The 21,606-nt window shown below is 40.1% G+C and overlaps 1 protein-coding gene across 1 annotated transcript in view; it reads left to right on the forward strand.

Annotated features, from left to right (window-relative positions):
* SRFBP1 (serum response factor binding protein 1) overlaps window positions 1-21,606 on the forward strand; it is a 60,264-nt gene that overhangs the window by 12,865 nt on the left and 25,793 nt on the right. Inside the window, exons 2-4 of the mRNA XM_075272347.1 lie at window positions 3,621-3,709; window positions 10,746-10,818; window positions 21,012-21,083. Of these exons, the coding sequence (XP_075128448.1) occupies window positions 3,621-3,709; window positions 10,746-10,818; window positions 21,012-21,083 (234 nt within the window). The remainder of the gene's footprint in view (window positions 1-3,620; window positions 3,710-10,745; window positions 10,819-21,011; window positions 21,084-21,606) is intronic.

Raw genomic sequence — 21,606 nt, forward strand, 5'->3', positions numbered from 1 at the left:
ATGCATACCTCCAGTTATAAAGAACTTTTCATAATTGAATAGTATAGGTGACAATAAGAAACTTGTATAAATCTTAAGGAGATCTGTTTCCTTCTTCACTTATTCTTATCTTAAATCTGACTGTTTTACATTATGTATACATCTGTAATCGGCACATTGTGCTCTATGGAGAAAGGAGGGGTGGAGTTCTTCTGCCGGGAGGTTCATTCTGTGTACTAGCAGCCTCTTATCTCCAAACATAGCAGTGTGCAGAGTGTGCAGAGTAGCAAGAGCAGCAATTATTAAGGCTGTCTTTTCTATCTCCCTCCCCTCTTCATAGGCTAATATTGAAAGTAACTCTGCTTGAAAAGTGGAGAAGAAAATACATTTCTTTTAATAAGATGTATTAATAGGTTTCTTGTAATCACTTGTTCTATTCATTTATAAAAAGTTGTTTATAACTGGAGGTCCGCTTTAAAGAGATGAACTTGTCCCCAAAAATCTTCAGCTTCTATATTTCTACAATACCACGGATGCTATCTGCTCATAAGCACTACGTGTGTGTGTGGCTTTTTAGTAGTAGCTTGCATATGGAGTCCAGCCTGCCACCTGGTAGCCTATGAAGTAAGCCCTTACCACCAAGTAGAACTACCTACCTCCAGCTTGATCTCCATGGTTGACAGCGTCTGGAAGGTCTCACTTTATGGCACGTTAATTAAGATTTATGTTGTTAATGAATAACAACGTGGCTTTACACAACCGCTCAAGTTTTTCTTTCTTTACTGAATGTACGGAGCTTTTTCCTAAAACGTAACCTGTCAGCCAGTGAGAATTTCCAGTGGTCGCCAGTCAAGATATAGTAGAACTTAGGCCAAGTGCACACTGCTTCTGTCCAACTACTCTATCATATACGTCAGTAAAAGCTTCCAGCTTGTTAGCTAATGTTTCCATACGTCCCCATTCACTAGATCGAGGGTGAAAAAGAACATTGCATCAGACTGTAATGTATGCCGACCTGCTGTTTTTCAACTGTGCAGCTCTTATACGTAGGGGCACCTAAAAAAAAAAGTATTCAATGGCTTACATGCTTTTATCACAATGGTACCCTGTGTGTAAAGGATGCTACTGTATAACATATGTCATAAGCCTGCATCAGTTTTACAAGTACTGAGCATACGTAATAGTCACTATTCACATAGAAGGATAAAATTTAGGCTTTATAGGGTGGAGTGCACAAGGGTGTATGGAGGAGACACATGGCTCCATATTAGGACGAGACTCCATAGGAAAACTTTGTGTATATTGTAAATTTACTATACCCTAGCAGCAATACTTGTAGTGGAGACTGCCATACAATACCCCATCTAATGCTAAATTCCATGTCACTTTGAAGCTATATGGAGGTGTAGTAAGTTCCTTAGTGGTATGTGGGAGCCCCAAACCAAATGGGGCAATTAAGATGAAGTCCAGAACCATGATACATCCAAACACAAAGGCCTTAAGGATACTGAGAGAAAATCCATCCTGTTCTGCAAAATACACTACTTGTACAAGTATTGGGACATAGCTCTTAATCATTGAATTCGGGTGTTTTATTCAGTCCCACTCACACAGGAGTATAAAATCCCTCACCTAGCCATGTATTCTGCCTTTACAAACATTTATGAAAGGATGGCTGGATTCTAGCATGGTACTGTATTACTGGATTCTAGTACATGGTACTGCAACAAGGTCAGTTCATGAAATATATTTCCTCCTAGACACTCCACGATCAACTGTTAGTGGTATTGAAAAGTGGAAGCACCTTTCATGTCCGCTAACATATGCCATGTTACATAATGCTGCAAAGCTGATGGTACGCTCAATTTAACATAATCTGTAGACATTTGCTTCAATGTTAGGGATATCTGTGCCGTTATTTTATTTGTATATACCAATAACCTTCTTCCACCCTCCCTTCTAGAATTCTATTCCTATGTGTCCCTTTGTACATAAATATTCATCCTTCAGAAATTGTTTTTAGATATACCTGAAGAAGAAGCCGAGAGCTTCGAAACGTAATCTGTCATCATTATTAGTTAGCTATTAAAAAAGGTATCAAGTTTTGTTTTTTTTTATATTTCCTACCCACTGGCTAACACGGTACAAAAACGTTTTCCTTCAACTCAATAACTGCAGAGTTCTAATCCTTCTCTGGCATTAAAGGAGTTGTCCTGGAAAAAGTATTTATTTTCTTGGAGGCCAGGGAAGGTGGAAAAAAAAAAACAAACCCATAGACTCTCCTGTCTATGGTGCTCCGCTGGTCCTGCGGCGCCCTGGGGTTTGCTACGGCAGACTGCTGTGACCAATCGGAGGCCTAAGGATAAGACCTGGGACATCACTCACTATGTCCGTGGGCTCAGACAAGACGGTAAAGCAACCAGATACACTATTTTTTCTTTTCACCTTCCCTGGTCTCCAAGAAAAAAAAAAAGAAAAAAATTTTTCAGGACAATCACTTTAACATCAGCACAAAAACTGTAGGAAGCTTCATGGTTTGGGTTTTGTATATAAAGCCTTATAACACCAAGTATAATGGCAAGCATCATATGGAGTGGTGTAAAGCACACCAACATTGGACTATGGAAACAGCACTTTACAGACACTGTCTCATATATGGCTCACAGACTAAATTCCCTATCAGTATGTCTTTGGAGTGTAGAAGGAAACCCATGCCAACACAAGGAGAACATACAAACGCCCAACGTACAGTTTACAAATTTGAACCTAGTACAGTGGTCCTGCAAGACAGCCATGCTAACCACCGAGCCACTGTGCTGCTGTGGAGTGACGAGTCACATCTGGGTTTGGCAAATATCAGGAGCACATTACCTGTCCAACGTCAGAAGTTTTTCGGGTGTTGGTCTGGACCCCTTTGTTCAAGTGAAGACCGATCTTAATGCTTCAGCTTATAGACCTATTTTGGATAATTCTACACCAACAACTTTTTGGAAACTGTTTGGAGAAAGATCTTTTCAGCAAGACTGAGCTCCTGTGTACAAAGCAAGGTCTGTAAAGGCTTGGTTGGGCGAGTTTGGTTTGGAAGAATTTAACTGGTCCACACAGAGCCCTGACCTCAGTCTCATAGAACATTTGCAGGATGAACTAGAATGGACAGCATACTTTTTACTTCTAATATTAGCGTTCACACCGCTCCATAGCTGAGCCTGACAAAAACCTGGCTGTCCTACCTATCCTGGTCCATAGCAAAGATGGAACGTTCTATGAAATGTGACAATATGTACCAGTTACGGTTTCCAGAGCCTTGGCATAAATGTTGTTAAAATTATATGGGGGAGTTGCAGGCTACTTAGCTTTCTATAAGACCTTTATTTTGGGTCCATGGTGACTTGTGAATAGGTCATCAGTATGAAAAATGAATTTCAGTCCAGCAAATCCCTTTATTATTTTGGCTAGTGAAATTATAGAAGCCCTTTACCTTTTAGATATGTCAGCTGTTGTAATGCTTGCTATACCGTTGTCCATTGTTTAATCTATCAAATACATGTTGATTATTGTATGTCGCCGTACCTTTAGCATATATGTTTCCAGTTATTGCTGCTTACTCACAGTCCCGTTCTGGAATTTCTTTACTTCCACAGGTGGTGAAGATGCGGAAAGATGTGAAGAAAGTGAAAGCCCTAACGATTCGCAAATTAATCCGACACATGTCAAAGCTGAAAGCCAAAAAGTTAGTCATTCTGTATTCTTTATTCATTTTATTTCTTGTTGTTCTTTATTACATTGCATGTACATAGTATAAGTGGGGGGGGTTTGCTTGCGTATGGGAGTTTTTAGTGATATACAGATGTATATCTGCCTAACAGAGGCCTCAAGAACACACATTTGGCCTGCCATCAGATGAATGGGGGAGGTACGGATACATTTGACATATACCCTTGGATCTTTCCCAGGGCTTAGAACAGAGGAATACTGCAGACGCAGCGTGATCATACCCTTATAGTCCTCTTATGACACATATTGTCATGAGATTGGAAACACACATTCTATTTTTGTTGCAGTGTTTTGATCCACAGCGGAGAGTGGTCCAAATATGAATGAGAAATATAAAGAAATGACACTGACAATGCAACTTCTACTTACTTTTTAACAGACATTGCGTTATAAGAAACTTTACAATAGATTTCATCAGAAAGAAATGCTTCATTTTGCGTTTTTCAGGTCGTTTTCCTGCTCCTCCTATCCTCTACTATACTGACCTTCACTCTGAAAGTTCTGCTGTATCCTCTTGAGTCTAACATGTGGTCACATGACTCAGATTAGACATGTCCACAGAAGTATATAGAAATTGGGGAAGGGGGGAGTAAACTGAGGAAGAGAGAGCGCAGCAGAAACACAGATGCTACAATGTTATCTGATGCTACAAGTAAATAGAAATTTTATCTTCTATGACCAAAGTACTTCAGCGGTTGGTACTTCTCTCTATATGTCCTGCAGCTGTTTCTGAGTGTGAGAGAGCCAGTTACGAAGCAGATTCTCCTCTGTTCTCTGTGTGTAGTGGCTGGTACCCATCCACCAGCTCAGAGAGAACGGCAAACTACAGATAGAACCTGCAGGGAATCTGCTAAGAATGCAAAATACAGTTACGTTATTAATGGCCAGAAATAGTGTTACTCTTTATGTACACACACTACACTATTGAACTATATAAAGTTGGTTTAACCCTTTTCTTGCCAAGGACGTAGCTCTACGTCCTCCCAGGGTGTCACTTGCCTAGCCGAGGACGTAGCTGCTACGTCCTTACTTCTAATGCCCAAATCGCCGGACTTGGTTGGACTATGAAAATAATTTTAGATTCATTTTAAAATGATACAAAGTTCTTCATGTTAACCCTTACTGTGCCAAAGCGATTCACTGTTGAAAACGCTATTGGGGATTGAGATCTCATTGAAGATCTTGGTATCATTTTAAAGATGAAATTCTCATCTTTAAAATGAATCTAAAATTATCTTCATAGCCCAAACAAGTCCTGGGATACAGGACTTTAAATTGTCCACCCTCCTGTCTCGGGAAGCATTAGTGAAACAGGAAGAGGGGAGGAAGAGCAGCGTGCACAGAGACACAAAGAAGCATTTTCTCTGTCCCTGTGCACAACCTGTATGTGACCCCAAATGGGGGGGGGGGGGAAGGGATTCAGTCCCTATTCCCCCCCCCTCCTGTCAATCAGAGAGCATACTGTACTTTTGCCTCTCTGATTGTCACATACAGGTATAACATAATTCCCCCCTGAGCTTTACAAGTGGGGTATTCTTGTGTTATACCCCCTGAACATAACCAGGAAGTTTATTGGTGCTGTGACCCAGACGCTTACCATTGTCCAGGTCGCAACGCGAAAAAAAAAAAAAAACGCACCAAACTCTTACACCACATATACACAACATCATAAATAAAGTTTACATTTCACCCAATCCCTGTCCTGTCCATACCTGAGCTTTCTAAGGTAAAATACGCATCTAGCAATGTCTGTTACCCGCTAAAATAATAGTAATAATGATTATCACTAGAGATGAATGTATAGGTTGCAAACATTTTTTATAGGGGGATGGAAATAATATTTTTATGTAAAGTCCTATTTAATTTGCATGCACAAAATGGGTTGGCGCATTTCTGCGATTTTGGCGATTCTTTAACACCCGCCCCTGTAAATATATACATGTGTGGTATGTATGAACTCCTCATATCTTGCAGTTCTTTAGAAAGTACATTTTGTTTGCAGAAAGGGATTGCTTGAGTCACACTTTAGTGGCAAATTAGAGTTTTTGTGCCATTTTTGCTAGCAATCTCTGTTTGCCGCAACGTTGAATGAAGGTGATTGTATATATGAAACATTAAGTTGTGTTTTTATATACGGTATGCTATGCAATCTCAAAAAAGTTAGATTTTGGTATAAGTCACAGTTTGGTAGGTGCAGTATAGATTTTTAACATATTAGTGAATAACAGCAAAATCCTGCTTGTCTTCTGTATTCGTGTTTTTGGGAGTCCGAGCTCTTGTTGTAGTTTATGTTTGTGGTACATATAGTATATATATACACATTGTCTACACCATAAGCTATTATTTTAAATGTATTTTGTATATGAATGTGAGATTGAACATGAGTTTTAGATGCAAATATGTGTTTTAGTGCATTTTTTTCAAAAAATGTTTTGTGTTTGTCACAAAGTTGCATGAAGGTGGATGTGGCTATCGATGACCCATTAAGACATTTGTAATCTTCAGGATGTCTACGTTCAAAAAATATATTGGGTTTAGGGGTTCACTAGCCTTTCACGGTGTGTGATCCCTACGTTTTATTGGATGATACTTTTTTTAGCATTTCCAGCTTCAAAGCAGATTTTTGTTCCTTCCAGTTCTAGCGATTTTCTGAAGACATGTGCATGCGGGTGCAGGCCATAGTGATATGAATGAACTCTGCACATGTTAAACTCTTATTTTTAGGAGGTTTTGTGCATATAATTTGTTTGGTTTCCACTTTTAAAAACTAATATACATTTGTTTGCATTTTTTCATAAAACATTCACTTTAAATCAAAATTGCATGAAGGTGCCTGTTGGTATACAGTACCAAGTGGCATTGAGACAATGCTGCAGGTGTCCACTTTAAGAAAATATATAGGTATGGGGGGATTGGATGATTTTTTAATGTTGCAATTTAGCTTTGATTTGTCCATCTTAAAACTGTGATAATTGTTCTGGCTACTGGAGGTGCAAAATTTCCAGAGACCCTTGACAGTGAAAGGGTTAAAGGTTGGAGACTCTTAAAATTTTTTCCCATATATGATGCATTAAAAGTATATACCAGATTTATGACTCCTCTTAAAGAAACTATGTCTTTGTAGCTCATAGCAAAAAATCCCAACACGACTTTGTTTCCAGGAGCTCTAGAAGAACCGAAATCTGTGCTGTGATTGGTTGATATGGGCAACAAAGACAGTTTTTACTTTGCACGCTTTCATAACCCTGTCCATATATGTTTCTAACTTGTGTCCCCAAACACTGACCCTATACCATCAGTGCTGCCAGTATCAAACTGTGTATGGACATCCCCTCCGAGCAGGATGAATTGAAGTATTAATTATTATTTATTTAGCTTACATGTATAGCGCCATCATATTCCACAGCGCTTTACAGACATTGTCAGGCACTGTCCCATATAGGGCTCACAAACTACAATCCCTATCGGTATTGGAGTGTGGGAGGAAACCGAATACTACAGACTTGTAATAGGTGGTGATAGGTCCTCTTTAAGGCCCCGTGCACACCAGGGAATGTACATCAGTATGATTTCCCGATCTGAACCAGACAGCAGGTTGAAACTCTTTAAATCTCTTTAGTGGTTTGTGATGCTGTGAGTCCCTGACTGCCCACAGCCTCACTGTCCTGTACTGTATATAGTACATCTGTGGGGAGTTAGAGACTCACTGCAGCACAGATCAGTAAGATGTCAGGTGTCCCAAGTTTCTCACCTGTGTTTCGGGCAGAGATCCTGGCCGATATATGGACCGGATTTTGTGGCTTGAATTCCCCCCTGTACATAGAGCCTTATAGAGCTTCACAAATGGAAAAAGGATGTAGAAAATGACACAATATGAATGAATGCATGTTAATAAAACTCCATAGGCTTCTATTTTTCTTTGTTCAGGTGTTTTTAAAATGCAGTAAAAAAAGTATGTGAAGGAGGCTTAAACAGAAGCTATTTGCATGTCTTCACATTCCTCACAAATCTCTAAATTTATACCTTATCACGCACATAATATTTTTATGTCCTGAGAGATCCATTTATTCCAGTTTTCAGCTGTATAAGCCATTTGTATCCCAGTGCAACATAACTTTCCTGGACGTCCTGTCTGGCTGTTCCTTAAATTATATTCCTTAGACCATAGAGAAATATTAAGGTTAATTCCTGATGGGGGTTGTTGGACTCTTGGTAATACTTTTCAGTATTCGTTTCAACACATTTTCAGTATTTTGTGTGGATAACTGGTTCTGCAATCTAAGAGACCTGGCACCGGAAAATATTAGTTGTGACATATTTGGTATTAAATCTCTTAGAGGCTATATAGGTTTGGATAGTGAGGTGATCACTAAAAATTCCCTATGGTTTTGTTTCTACAGCATTTACCGTAGTTGGTCTCTGTGGCAGGAGACAGCAAACATATATTTTAATGCTACAGTCTTTGGGTTCTTAAACTTTCTTCTGTTTGTTTCTTATTTTGAACTACTTTACTTTTTGGCCATTTTGTCTGAAGTAGAAGACAAGGCTATGGAGTTGGTAGGCCAAAGCACCGACTCAATTTTTTTTCCCTTCATTTCGACTGACTCCTGCTCTGAGAATCTTCATGAATGCCATTGTCAGACAGACACAGTAAATCTCCTTTAATTTACAAATAAGTCAGTGATTAAATTCATGTGTATGGATCAAACTAATTATAAAATATCAATAATTTAAAATAACTATTTTATTTTGAAGTTTGGTTTAGTTACTTTTTTCCAACTCCACCCAAAACTTTCCTGACACAGATTCCACCGCCCTGGTAGAGAATCATTAGAAGGTAATATACCTTCAGGATCAGACTACATAATTTGTTGTCTGTTACCATGGAGAAACTGTAGAAGGAATACAGTAGTAAATGTTTAGCTAAGATCTGTTTCTAAGTTGCTGTAGTTTTCATCTTACATGTATTGGAATAATAAAGAAAAATTGTTTGTGAATGTGGAATAAAATGGTGAATTCATCAGGGAAGTGCTACTTGTAAAGAAAGTACAAATTCCTTATGTATTGGTACCTCAGCCCAGCGCTATTGCATACTTTTAACCCCTTTCTACCAGGTAATTGCTGGAGGTGTGGTGCACACATATTCTTGTCCTACCTGATGATAAAACACTTTTGGACTTGGGTACAAAACGACCAAACCCTAATGCTCCCTCTCTACCCTAAAACATACCTACTTAATCCGCCATCCACCTGTTTAGGGAAGGGAACTCTATTGTTGCTTCTGTACATAATGACTGCAACCACACACCACAAAGAACTCATAGGGTCTATCTATGCCGTTAAGGGCTCGTTCACATCTGCGCCCGGCACTCCGTTCTGCAGGTTTCCGTTTCCTGCATAAAACAGACCAGGAGACGGAAACCTGCAGGTGTCTTTCTCACCCATTCATTTGAATGGGTGAGAAAGCTGTCCGGCCGTGAGCGGCGGTGAGCGTTTTATGTTCTCCGCCACGAAACCGGGTTTTTTAATCCGGACACAGAGTCGGACATGCAGTACTGTGTCCGGATTAAAAAAAACTGGTTTTGCGGCGGAGAGCATAAAACGCTCACCGCCGCTCACGGCCAGACTCGGTCTGTGGTTATCAGCTTCTTGCATGCAGAAGACGGAAACCACAGAATGGAGACCAGAACGCAGGTGTGAACCTAGCGTAAGCAAGTGTCACCATTGCTCAAATACAGGTGGGATCACCTCATGTTATTACTCACATCAAATTTACTTTAAAGGGTATAATGGGACCAGATATCATATAGCCTCGGTGCTCAGAGTTCAATCAACACGGAGTACTGCCAAAAAATAAATCCCATAACCTACACTCAACATCTCCAAAACACTTCCCCCATCTAATTTTTATATATGGGTTTCTATACAAAAATTCTCCCAGCTAAGGGCTCGTTCACATCTGCGTTGCCCTCTCCGTAGTTCAGGTTTCCGTTTCCTGCCTAAAACAGAGCAGGAGACGGAACTGCAGGAGTCTTTCTCACCCATTCATTTGAATGGGTGAGAAAGCTGTTCGGCCGTGAGCGGCGGTGAGCGTTTTATGCTCTCCGCCGCAAAACCGGGTTTTATAATCCGGACACAGAGTCGGACATGCAGTACTCTGTGTCCGGATTAAAAAATCCGGTTTCGCAGCGGAGAGCCTAAAACGCTCGCCGCCGCTCACGGCCGGACCCGGTCTGAGCTTTCCGACTTCTGGCATGCAGAAGACGGAAAGCTCAGAACGGACAGATGAACGCAGGTGTGAACCTAGCGTAACAGGTATTTTTACAATTAAAACCACAGTTCCCGCTGCCCTGATGGTGATCACACTCGTATTTGAGCATTGGGGACACTCGCTTATTGGCATAGGTAAACCCTATGAGCTCTTTGCGGCGTGTGGTTTAGGGATCCCAATTGAAATCCCTCTTGACTTGCTCGATTTGAGGTACACCCGTTAGAATTATACGTTATTGTAAAGTCACTATATGGCTTCTGCATACTTCCATAGCAGCAAACTGAGTTTTTATACACCTGGGATATAGATATGGTTTTAGAGCATATCAATAAAATTAAGTTTTATTTAGCCATATTTTTCTGTTTTTATTTAATTTAAATTACAATTAAAAAAAGAAAAAATATATGAATGCAAATTTGGATGTGAAACGGCTGTTAGATGTGATCAATGCAAGGAAAGTTGGACATCTAGTCCTAGTCATACCAAGTGTGTAATGACATCTAGAACAGAAAGATACCGCCAAGACAACAACTGTACGTAAACAGCAGCTCTTGTGTTTTGTTTGCCCTACAGCGAATAAAATCCAAACACATTTAATGGACATATGATGTGTATCTATTTGTACATGTTATTTTGATGTTCATATGGCTTTCTAGTCATTAACTATGTCATTTATCTTACTTGTACTTGTCTTTTTAACTCCATTAATTTACATTATCAGGGGAACAGAGGAAACTGTACTCAAAAATCAAAGACGAGCACAAAGACTTCTTGAAGAAATCCAGTGTATCAAGGTAAAAGACGTCTGTCACTCCATAGACACCTTATTCCATATGCAGCCTGTTATACCACTCGTAGCTCACGCTTACAAATCATCTGGAACATTTGAGCTATTTTAATCCAACATTTTTCCATGTTTTTGTTATATTTCTTCTGTGATCTTGGCTTATTTTGGCACACATGCTTGCCAGGCTAAATGTACATTTGTTTAGGAATGCATGCACTTTTTATAGGCTGGAGTATTTGCTGTAAGTCCTCAGGAAAAGGAGGAAAGTTCCTGTGTTAGTAGACTTGTGGAGAGCAGAAGTGAATGCTGACATCATGCGCTAACTGTAGCCAGTTCTTTATACATTTTTAGAGGATGCTGTCATGATCCCGTTTGTGCCCAGAGCTCCGGAAAATCTGGACAATGTGGACTAACTGCACTAAAGACTGTCTGAAGATAAGGCCCATATGCCGCCTTACAACTTATGGGTTCTTATATTAGTACACCCTTATTTTGAGGTGCTTTCCCTTTTTTTCTGCTTAAAGGGATTCTATCAATAAAATGCTAATTTTTTTTTTTCAGTAACACGTAGGAATAGCCTTAAGAAAGGCTATTCTTCTCCTACCTTTAGATGTCTTCTCCGCGCCACCGTTTGGTAGAAATCCAGGTTTTCTTCGGTATGCAAATGAGTTTTCTCGCAGCATTGGGGGCAGGCCCCAGCGCTCAAACAGCACTGGGGGCATCCCCAATGCTGCGAGAGAACTCTCCAGCGCTGATTCCATCTTCTTCTGCAACAGCCTCTTCATGCATCTTCTTCCAACGCTGGTTTCAAACTTCTACGCATACACAGTCGGCTTTGCCATCGGGCCATGCACGCAGCCTTTTTTTTTTTTGTTTAAAACTAAACGTTTGCAGAGTTCTTGCATATAATTTAGGCCTATATCTACAGGTTATGTCTGTAGCCCTCATAGTTTTTGTGATATCACTTGTTAAAGCAGAGGTGCATATACTCACAGTGTGCAGGAGAACAAGAACAGCTGAGAGGAGAGAAGCACTTTATTGTTCTCCTGTCCCTTCAAATGATCCTAGGAGAGCGGATACCATGGACTTTTGTTCTTTGCATTACCCCCCTCCCATTATCTATCACAAACATATTTGCCATTTAACTCCTTGCAGGCTAGGTTCACAGCACCTCAGTGACTGGTTTTGAAGAGCACAGCAGAGAAGGCAGAGGTTTCATTCCTCATTATTAATTATTGGGTCAGAAAACTTCACCTGATAAGAAGGGGTTCACACTACCGTTGCTAATGTCTGTTGCTGTCTTCCATCATAAGATGATGGCAACGGACATTAAAGCGTTGCAGAAATCTGTCACAGACTGTCTGTTCCCTTTGACACTAATGTAAACAACATGAGGGGCACTGTCTTCATTCACATTTGTTTACCTTGTAATGGAAGGTAGTCCTGTATGCAAGAACTCTGATGTTTTTGGTTTTGTTTAGGTTTTTTTTTTTTTTTTCTGTTAAAAACTGGCATTAGGGTTGTAAAAAAGTTTAAATAACTTTATAAACAGATTCTTCTTTTTGGCGGAGGTACAAAGATGTTCTTTAAGTGCTGGGTAAGAAAAGGCGTTTGTTTTTACTCTGTCCACCACAAGGTGTTCTGCATCGTTGTACATTGTTTAGGTATACTACATTGTAGAAGACCATGTTCATGTAGTGAGCGTGCTATTGCAATCTCAGATTCTGAAGGTGCTGCTGCATTTCCTTACATGCTTCTATGCTCGGAAACCACAAGATGGAGTGACATGGCATATCTACATATGTACAGACTTTGTACAGAAGTTATTCACTTCTTGTGAGACTATCCATTGATATGAACAGACACACATGCTCCTGTCCGGTGGTCAGAGTAATGTCATGTGACTGACTTCATATATTACAACTGAGGCTTAATCTGGCTAAAGAAATGATGGAAGGAGGAGAATAGAAACACACCTCAAATAATGATGGAGACTGGTGCTCAGGCAGCCAATAATAGTAAATTGCAAGAGTGCTTCCTTAATGTTAAGGAATAGGAGGATTAACTCACTTTCCGTAGATTAGTTGAATAAAAATAACACTTAAAATTATTGCCCATATTATTGTTTTGGATTAGTTTTGGGATAGTTTGACCATTGGGTATAAGCCAGAAGAACATTTTGTTTACTAAAATCTATCCATGGAGCAGATTACACAATTGTGGTTTGGCAGACCCGGTGGTCTGTGAGCATGTGTCTCTTCCAAGTGTGCAGTAGAGGAATTGTGAGCGTGGGCAATAAAGTGAGACAGACTTCTCAGCGTAGACTTTTATCTGAGAACAGAACTGAGAAATCAATCTTTTCATCTCGATACTGACGCGATAAATCATTCCACATTTCAGGTTAAGCAACAGCAGGAGGTTTTTAAAACTTGGAAATGAAAATGCAGCTATGTTCCCAATGTTTTTACTTTGTGTTTGTTTGCATATATTTGCATATATTGTGCATAGAGAGTGTACACCCCTCACCCCTTTCTATCTTGGCATAAACACATTGTACCGAAAGTAGGCTGCAGCTGATTGGGATACACGGCGCCTTCTTATACGGCTGTTGCTTGATGTCAAACACACCAGTCACTTTTTTTTTGTCTACTCATTGCATTATCAAATAATAGTTGTTCACTTGGGGTCTTCCTTATCCTGCTTTTCACCTTTATTTTTATTCTAGCATGGGTTGCTGTGTTAACAGGATGTCTCACCCTGCAGATACTGTTGAAAGCTATCATGTGATGTCAGGTGCATTCATTTGGGTTTAAAATTAAGAGTACTACAAGAAGTCACACTGTAGCCCTGGCCTTACAAGGGACCTTTCTTTACCTCTTCTTTACCTTTAATTCTTCTCTATCCCCCATTATTCCTGAGCAAGCAGTTGTTAGTTTGGGTGCTTGATATGCTATTTAGGCTCTGTATTGTCAGGAGGGCAGTGCCAGGCAGGAGCAGGCAAGGGGTGCGATTCTAAGACCTGACACGGCTGTCTTTAATAATCACTCCCCTTGTATGACACTTCTGACATTGCAGAGCTTAAATAGCAAATTGGGCACCAAAACTAACTGCATTGGTCACTCAGGAATGGTAGGGGCTAAAGAAATTCCAACTGCACTGGAGCAAGCCTATTAACAGACACTAAAAACTAGAGTTGGTGAAAGATCCTCTTTAAGTGCTGGGTAAGAAAATTAATGACAACATTATTTGTACAATGTAAATAACAAATAGTGTTAAAGGGGTTGTCCCATCTCAAGGATCCTATCTATACTGATAGCTTATGTAAATTGAAGGCTATTCCTAAATATATTGCTTTAGAAATGCTGCTTTGTTTGCCTGCTGTGTGAACTTCTTCCTCCTATTATTTACACAGTGTTGCTGTAACCACTTACCTCTAGTGTCACTCACTCACTGGCAGGAAAATCAGCTCAGCTAATTTCAATTTACTGGTAAAGCCAAGTCTGTTATCTCTCTATGTAAACACACAGATAACACTAAGGCTTAGTTCACATGTGAATACGGGTGGCGGAATTTGGTACCACTGGGAGTCCACCTGCTTGGGACTATCTAGTGATCACAAGAACAGAGGATCCAGACTTCCCTGTTGTGAATGGTGCAGTACAGTACATGAATGCAGGTGCCAGATATCTTGAGCACAGCAATCCGTCAGTCCCAGAGAAGTGAATAGAGCGTTGGCTATGCATTCACACAGGGAATAAAGTGGCTTATATTGTGTTTGCACCCCCACGATTGGACACTTACGTCACAAAAATGATTCCGCTTAGATACTGTTCTTAGAGGAACAGTCCTTTAAATTTTCGAGGAAATGAAATGTCTCTTCTGAGGTTGCCTTCAGCTTGGCAGTGAGGGAATCCTAAAGGTAATGTTTCTATAATTTAGAATGAGATCTTTAATTCCTGAGATATATAAAGCTCTTATGTCATCCATGTGCGTGGCCAGCTACTGTACAGTAAATTACAGGGGCCTCTTCTATTTTAGATTACCATGTTGGGCTTGTGGTTTGTAATAGCAGTTGGGTAAGCTGTCCTGTGAGCTTGCAGCTGAAATAAGATATGGAAAGGTTGAATTTTTTTTTATCTGGTTTTGCAGAATCTAATTGTAAAGACGTTTATACCATTCTGGTTTCTTGAAACAGACCATATCCTTAATGGATAATGTCTCACATTTAAAAAAAAAAATAAATAAATAATCTTACATTTTACAAAAAGGCTAAATGAAATTTGTACACACACTATAACATAAGATAATCCTTTAATAAATGGGGAAATTTCAGTGATACAATTCCATGGATGGTACAGTAGTATATAACGGGAGAAACACATACAAGCTCATGGCAGATGGAGAAATACTAGGAATTATAGCAACTAAAAAGAAGACACACTGCAGGATCACTTAGTTCTCTGTGTAAAGTGATGTTGATAATATAGCCTGACCGTGGTTGGAGGACATGAGGAGGGGGTCACAGCATGTAGATATAACAGGAAAAACTGTTTTTTGCAGAGGTGGGGGGCATATGCAGCATATGCATCATGATAACATGTGTTAGGCCTTTGGTAGGTGGTGAGATCTCCTGCTCACAGTTGATAGTTCGGTATCTTGTATCAGCACTATTGTTCCTTAACCACAAAAAATGTCCCAAATGTCCTTAATCACAAGCCCTCCTCCTTTCTTCTTACCACTGTGTTCTGCTGCCCAAAGAAGTCTGAAGCCATCCAGGGACACAGGGTGCTGCTCTCTTGCCAAGCTTCCATAAACTCATGGGGTAGGTGGGTGGTGGTAGGCTCCCAGGCTGTAACAGAGTCCCACGTGTCCACAGTAATAGAAAGAAATACCAATCAGCTGTAGGCATCTTTACACATCAGCAATAGATACCAAAAATCATCTCCTTGAAAGAAGAAGTCCACACTTCCATGCAAGTTTCTCCTCCAGCTTTGTCTGCCTCATGGTGACCAGGCTGTCCTTAGCTCGTGGGGGGATGCTAACAGGCACATGTCCACACAGGAAATTCCAGCTCATCAGGTCTTGATTCTTGTCCATGCTTTATCAATAGAAACAGAAGGGGAAAAAAATACTCCACAGGGTCTTCCATTCGATTTATAGTTGCTAATTCATAGTGCTAGTTTGCTTGGTTAGAGGATTCTTGAAGATACAGACAAAAAGAGTGAAAAGGAAAGATAAAGGTCGCTCTCAGCTTGGAGCTCTGTATCGAGGCAGCCACTCAATGCGGCGCCATCTTGAGAAAAAAAATGCAAATTTCCATTGTGTCTGCGTACATACGTCAAAATAATCCCCCTTGAGAATCACAAAAATAAATGACAGCCATATCCAAAGGTATCTGTTTACAATTTCATAGGGTATTTGATGTAATACAAGTAGCCAAGAGTAGCTTGAAGACACATTCATTTGGGCGTACTCTGGAGCGGGAAGCCGCGGTAGGTGCATTTTGGTCCTATTCTGGCGCGGGACCAAAATACGCCATTCCATGCCCCGTGTGAACTAGCCCTTAAGTTCACTTCTGAGTTTGTTCAAGAAGTGCAACAAAAAAAAAAAAAAAAAATAGCCACAACACGGACCTTAGCCTAAGGCCGGTTGCAGACGATCGTGGCTGTGTTCAATGTGCTATCTGTGTATTTCATTATCTCTATGCGCCCGTACAGATGACCAGTGTGTGGACCGACAGACTGGGTTGCTAAACATGCAACAGGTCCTTTTCCTGTCCTATTTTGCGGCCCTTGCTTCCGTGGCTCCTATTCTTTTTTTCCCACTAATAGCTAGCGGAAAAAAGAAGCGAGCGAATTCCATTGAAGCCAATGAGAGCTGTTTTTAGAGCGGATTCCGCTTCAAAATCCACTGCCAAAAAGCTCAGTGTGAACGAGCCCTAAAAGGGATTGCTTCACATTGTGCTAATTGTATTGCATCCTGTTATTGGCTTTATAAGGTAATAGATCACAGAACAGCTACAAGTAAAAAGACTTCACTGGCCGGTGAAGCAGGAGCACTTCTGGCACCGAGTGTAGGGGCCTCGAGATCAGATCACCATTGTTCACATATTGATAATCTATACCCAGAAAACTCTATCTCTGCTGTTTGCACAGTAATAATTCTTATATATAATTCACTATGAATATGACTCTGCCCACTGAACAGACTTTGGGCACAAGAGGGAACTATGGATAATTCGGTTATTGCTCCAAGCTTGTGCTTTGGAGGTGTGTGATGGACAGCCAGTGCAAAGTGACAGGTGATACAGTGAAGGTAATAAATGGCTGATATTTCATCTGCATAAAAATAATTAGTTTAACGCAAGTGTCTAATGTGAGAAGCACTAGGCATCAGTAAGTTGGCAGACCTGTATAGCACTGCGTACTGTAAAATTAGGTCAGTGTCTCCATGATGGTCATATACACATGTAAAATATGTCATCACATTTCCTGTCACTAAATTCTGCCAAATGCTTCTGGAAATGACAGCTAATATTGTTTTATCATGTATATTAGAAATGCTGAGAGTGTAGAAATTTGTACTGGTTTTTACTGGGTTGCCTTACCCTTTAGCTAGTTCCTACAAGCTGGATACTTTACTTTGGACACGTCCTCAAATTATAGACTTGAAAAGTATTTCTGGCGTTCTCTGCACAAAGCAACTAAAATATAAAAAAGATGTTTCTGGGCATTCCATACCGAATAGACATACCTTTTTAATAGGAAAGTTTATTCCAGTAGGAAAAAAAAGATGAAGTAAAGAGGAAGCAGAGACTACGGCTTTAGTAATGGCATTAGATTACCAGTATTGTGATAGAATCAACAGAATTCTGTAGTGACCCCTTTTAATTAAAGGGAATCTCTTACTAGGACTGTTTTAACAGACCAGAGGGTGCTCTCACTAAAGGCCTCCTTAATTCCTGCACCATTAGGGTGCATTCACACTGAGTAAACGCTAGCTTATTTTGTAGAGTAAAATTACACTTGTAAATTTTGCTATCCCATTGACTTCAATGATATTTTTTTACAAGTGTAAAAATACGCCTGTAAAAAATACGCCTGTAAAAATACGCCTGTAAAATGTCATTGAAGTCAATGGGATAGCAAAATTTACAAGTGTAATTTTACTCTACAAAATAAGCTAGCGTTTACTCAGTGTGAATGCACCCTTATGCTGTTGGGAGCATAATGGTGAGTAGATGGTGCGTGAATTCATACAATGGTTAGTTATAAAGCTCCCCTGGTTTACATAGTCTTTACTGTGCATGCTGTGTGCATAGTGTTCTGTGTATCATGAGATGTATAGTTCCCAACTGTTCCCAATTTTCAGAAACGTTCCTGGCAATTTTCTAACCCATCAGAGGGTGTTGCCTACAAAGCCCTCCCAAAATTGGACAATCTCTCTAGGTTTGTGAATGTTCTCAGTGGTGATCTGGGAAAGCTCTTAATACATTAAAAAGCCAATGATTAACCTCCTAAGAAATTAGATATGCAACAAATTGAGCATCTAATTAATTATGTAATATTAAAAATAATGAATCATTTTATCTTGAGGCTTGAATCGGTAACTTTTTTCCGACCACCCAAAATTGGTCCCGACTGCACAGCCCTATATAGACCTGTATAGTGCACGTGGCAGCTGCTGAGGAACATCTTTTTAAAAAAGAGAAACTACAGGTCAGTCAGTCAGTGATTGGTATGAGTGAAGGAACTTCACAGAAATGTAATTTGCGACCCGGAGAAAGGGATCAGTAGTTTCTACGGACAGGTTAATATATAGATCTAGCTAGATATCATTTTTTCAGGTACTGACATTCTGTACATACATGTCATTAGAAGACCTCTTAAATATGTTATTACACTTTCACACAAGGAAAACTCCTCAGCCTCACATGTTCTGCCTTGAGGAAGAATTTAGAAACTAAAATACTGTGGAAAATGAAAGGCTTTATGAGGCAAGTGATTCATTGTCATCAGTACCTGCCGAGCAGTGAAGTCAGCATTATGTAAGATGTCCAGCTCTTCCAGCAAGTCTTTCGATTACAGATTGCACCTTTGGGGATCAGCTTTATTCCTGTGTATTGATGGAGGTCACTAATTGTGTGTGTGTGTGTGTGTGTGTGTGTGTGTGTGTGTGTTTTATAAACATAGATGTGAGAGAGAGAGAATTATAATTTTTTTTTCTTTAATTGTAATGATGCTTGCAGACAGTGTTTGCCTCGGTTGAGATATCATTGACTGCATATGACCGTTTCATTCCACCTGTTGGCGTCTATAACACTTGTGTATTCAGTGTGCAGCGCAAATTTGTTGACTGAGGGGGCCACACGGTGGCTCAGTGGTTAGCACTACAACCCTGCTGCGCTGGAGTCCTGGTGTTCAAATCCATCTGCAAGGAGTTTGTATGTTCTCCCCGTGTTTGCATGGATTTCCATCCCATATTCCAAAAAGACATACTGATAGGGAAAAAAAATGTACATTGTGAGCTCTATGTGGGGCTCACAATCTACATTAAAAAAATAATAATTTGTAGACTGATAACACTGTACTGTAGGTCTATGATCTGTTAGAGCCTCTTGTAGATCTAGGCGACTTTACTGTTTAGAAGTAATATTAAGGGGTTTTTTGTTTGTTTTTTTTTGTTTGTTTTTAAAAATAAAAAAAAGCTGATCTCCTAGAAGTGAGTGAAATCTTTATGCATCAATTGAGAATACTTTCTCTAAAGTCAGCAACAAGCCATCAGATCATTTTGTACTGTATATTTGTAAGCAGGATGAATGAATGGAGCAATGTCAATCTTATGGGTACAACAATTAAACTCTGTGTCTTTAAAGCTGATTCTCTTCTTCACTGTCTTGTGTCTGACTGTAAGGGCTTGTTATCACGAAGTAAACGCGCGTTTACGCGGCGCTAACGCGACTGCAAACATGCACCGTCAAAATCGCGGCGCAAACGTCCCGTACACGCAGCACATTACGTGCCGCGTTTACTCTGTGTGAACAAGCCCTAAGACAACTGACTGGAGAAGGAGCCTCCCTGCGGTGCCATGTCTACAGAAGGACAAGATCTCTAAATCCTCTACTTGTTTCTATGCATAGTATTCAGGGAAGCCGGCAGATGTAAAAAAAAAAAAAAAAATGGTTTCTATAGTGCATTGGTCCCCAACCTCTTCTACTTTGTGAGCCACAATACAGATGGTGATATTGAACCACATTTAAAATGAGTCTGTCACATGGTTGAACCATATTAAACCAGCAACACAGAAGGGTCAGTCTTACCTAAATGCAACGCCTTTTTCCCCATGCCAGTATATGCTTGTTGCTGAGAGATATTCATTTATTTCACAATATGCAAAAGAGCAGTCTGGAGCACTAAGGGAGGCTCTGTTGCTCCAAACTGTTATGCGTCACACTGCACTCATACTCTGGCTCAAACATGAGAACACAGGGCAAGGTCAAATTTCAGCTTAGCTTTATGGTTTGCCACTCAAAGTTGCGAGGCAGAAGGACGGCATATTCAAGCAGTATGAAGCTTAACAGTTTGGAGCAACAGACCCACCCTTGGTGCTCCAGACTGCTCATTTCATATTATAAAATAAATGAATATCTGTGCAATGGAGGCACAAAGTTTCATGCGAAAAAAAAAAAGCATTACATTCAGGTGAGCTTGGCCTATCTGTGTTGCTAGTTTAATATGCATCACCCTGCTGACAGACTACCTTTAAAGGGAAAGCACCTATTAAAATATCAGTTAGGTGCCCAGTGTCCGCCCTGTGTCACTCCGCCGGGTTTCCGTCTTCAGCCCCGAGAAACTGGCTGAGGACGGGAACCCGGCAGAGTGACACAGGCCGGACATCGGGCACAAGTCTGAACGCCCGCTCAGTGACCTGGCTAGTGCCTTACCTTTAGCAACCACTGAAATCTTTTGAATATAGAGTTACCATCACATAATACTATGCCATCCTGGTGCCATATAATGGTATTTAGTCCTGCCTGCTCTTCTATGTACTATAGGCCCGATGCCACATGTTTCCCCTGAACACTGCGTTCGTACAACTTATGGTGTATGCTCAGTAGGTCATTGTCTGCCCCGAAGTACAATTTTCTATAGGATTTGTGTAGAATGGACTCTTTCTAATAATATTTTTTTCTTTCAACAGAAACTGAAGCCAGATGATGTGACCAAAACTGCTCTACGTAAAGAAATTAACTTTAACAAAGTATTTAATAGGGTAAATATTTCACATATTGCCTTTTATGTCTTGTTCTTTAAAAATGTTGGAACTTTAGTAGGAAGCGTGTTTCTCTTATATTTGTGTTTAATTTTCATTGCTGCACTCCATGGACTGTATGGTTCATGAGCTGAGCCGACTCTCTTTCAGTGGATGTCATACTGATGCAGCACCCAACTTCTGAGATTTCCCAGGTTTTTAATCCCTTAGATGTTATAGTCAGTAGCGACTGTGGCATTCATTTGGTTCCTAGCAACTGTTTCCTTCCTCTTGCCCCATCTTCCCACCTCCGTATGGCAATTGGAGACTGCCATTGTGTTATCATGGCTGCCAGGGATCTAATGATGACCTATGAGTCTTCAGACATTTTGTCATTCAGCAATTGGATTCCAGTGGGGGTTTTTTTGTTTTTTTTCTTAAACTTGACAAATTGTAAAAAGATTTTTTTTTTTTTTTTTTTTAATGTATACATTTTTTTACTTTTAGTTCTGCAAGGGGACTTGTGCTGCAATGTGTTGTGCCT

The sequence above is a fragment of the Leptodactylus fuscus genome, chromosome 1 (genome assembly GCF_031893055.1).
Source record: "Leptodactylus fuscus isolate aLepFus1 chromosome 1, aLepFus1.hap2, whole genome shotgun sequence".
Taxonomy (NCBI): domain Eukaryota; kingdom Metazoa; phylum Chordata; class Amphibia; order Anura; family Leptodactylidae; genus Leptodactylus; species Leptodactylus fuscus.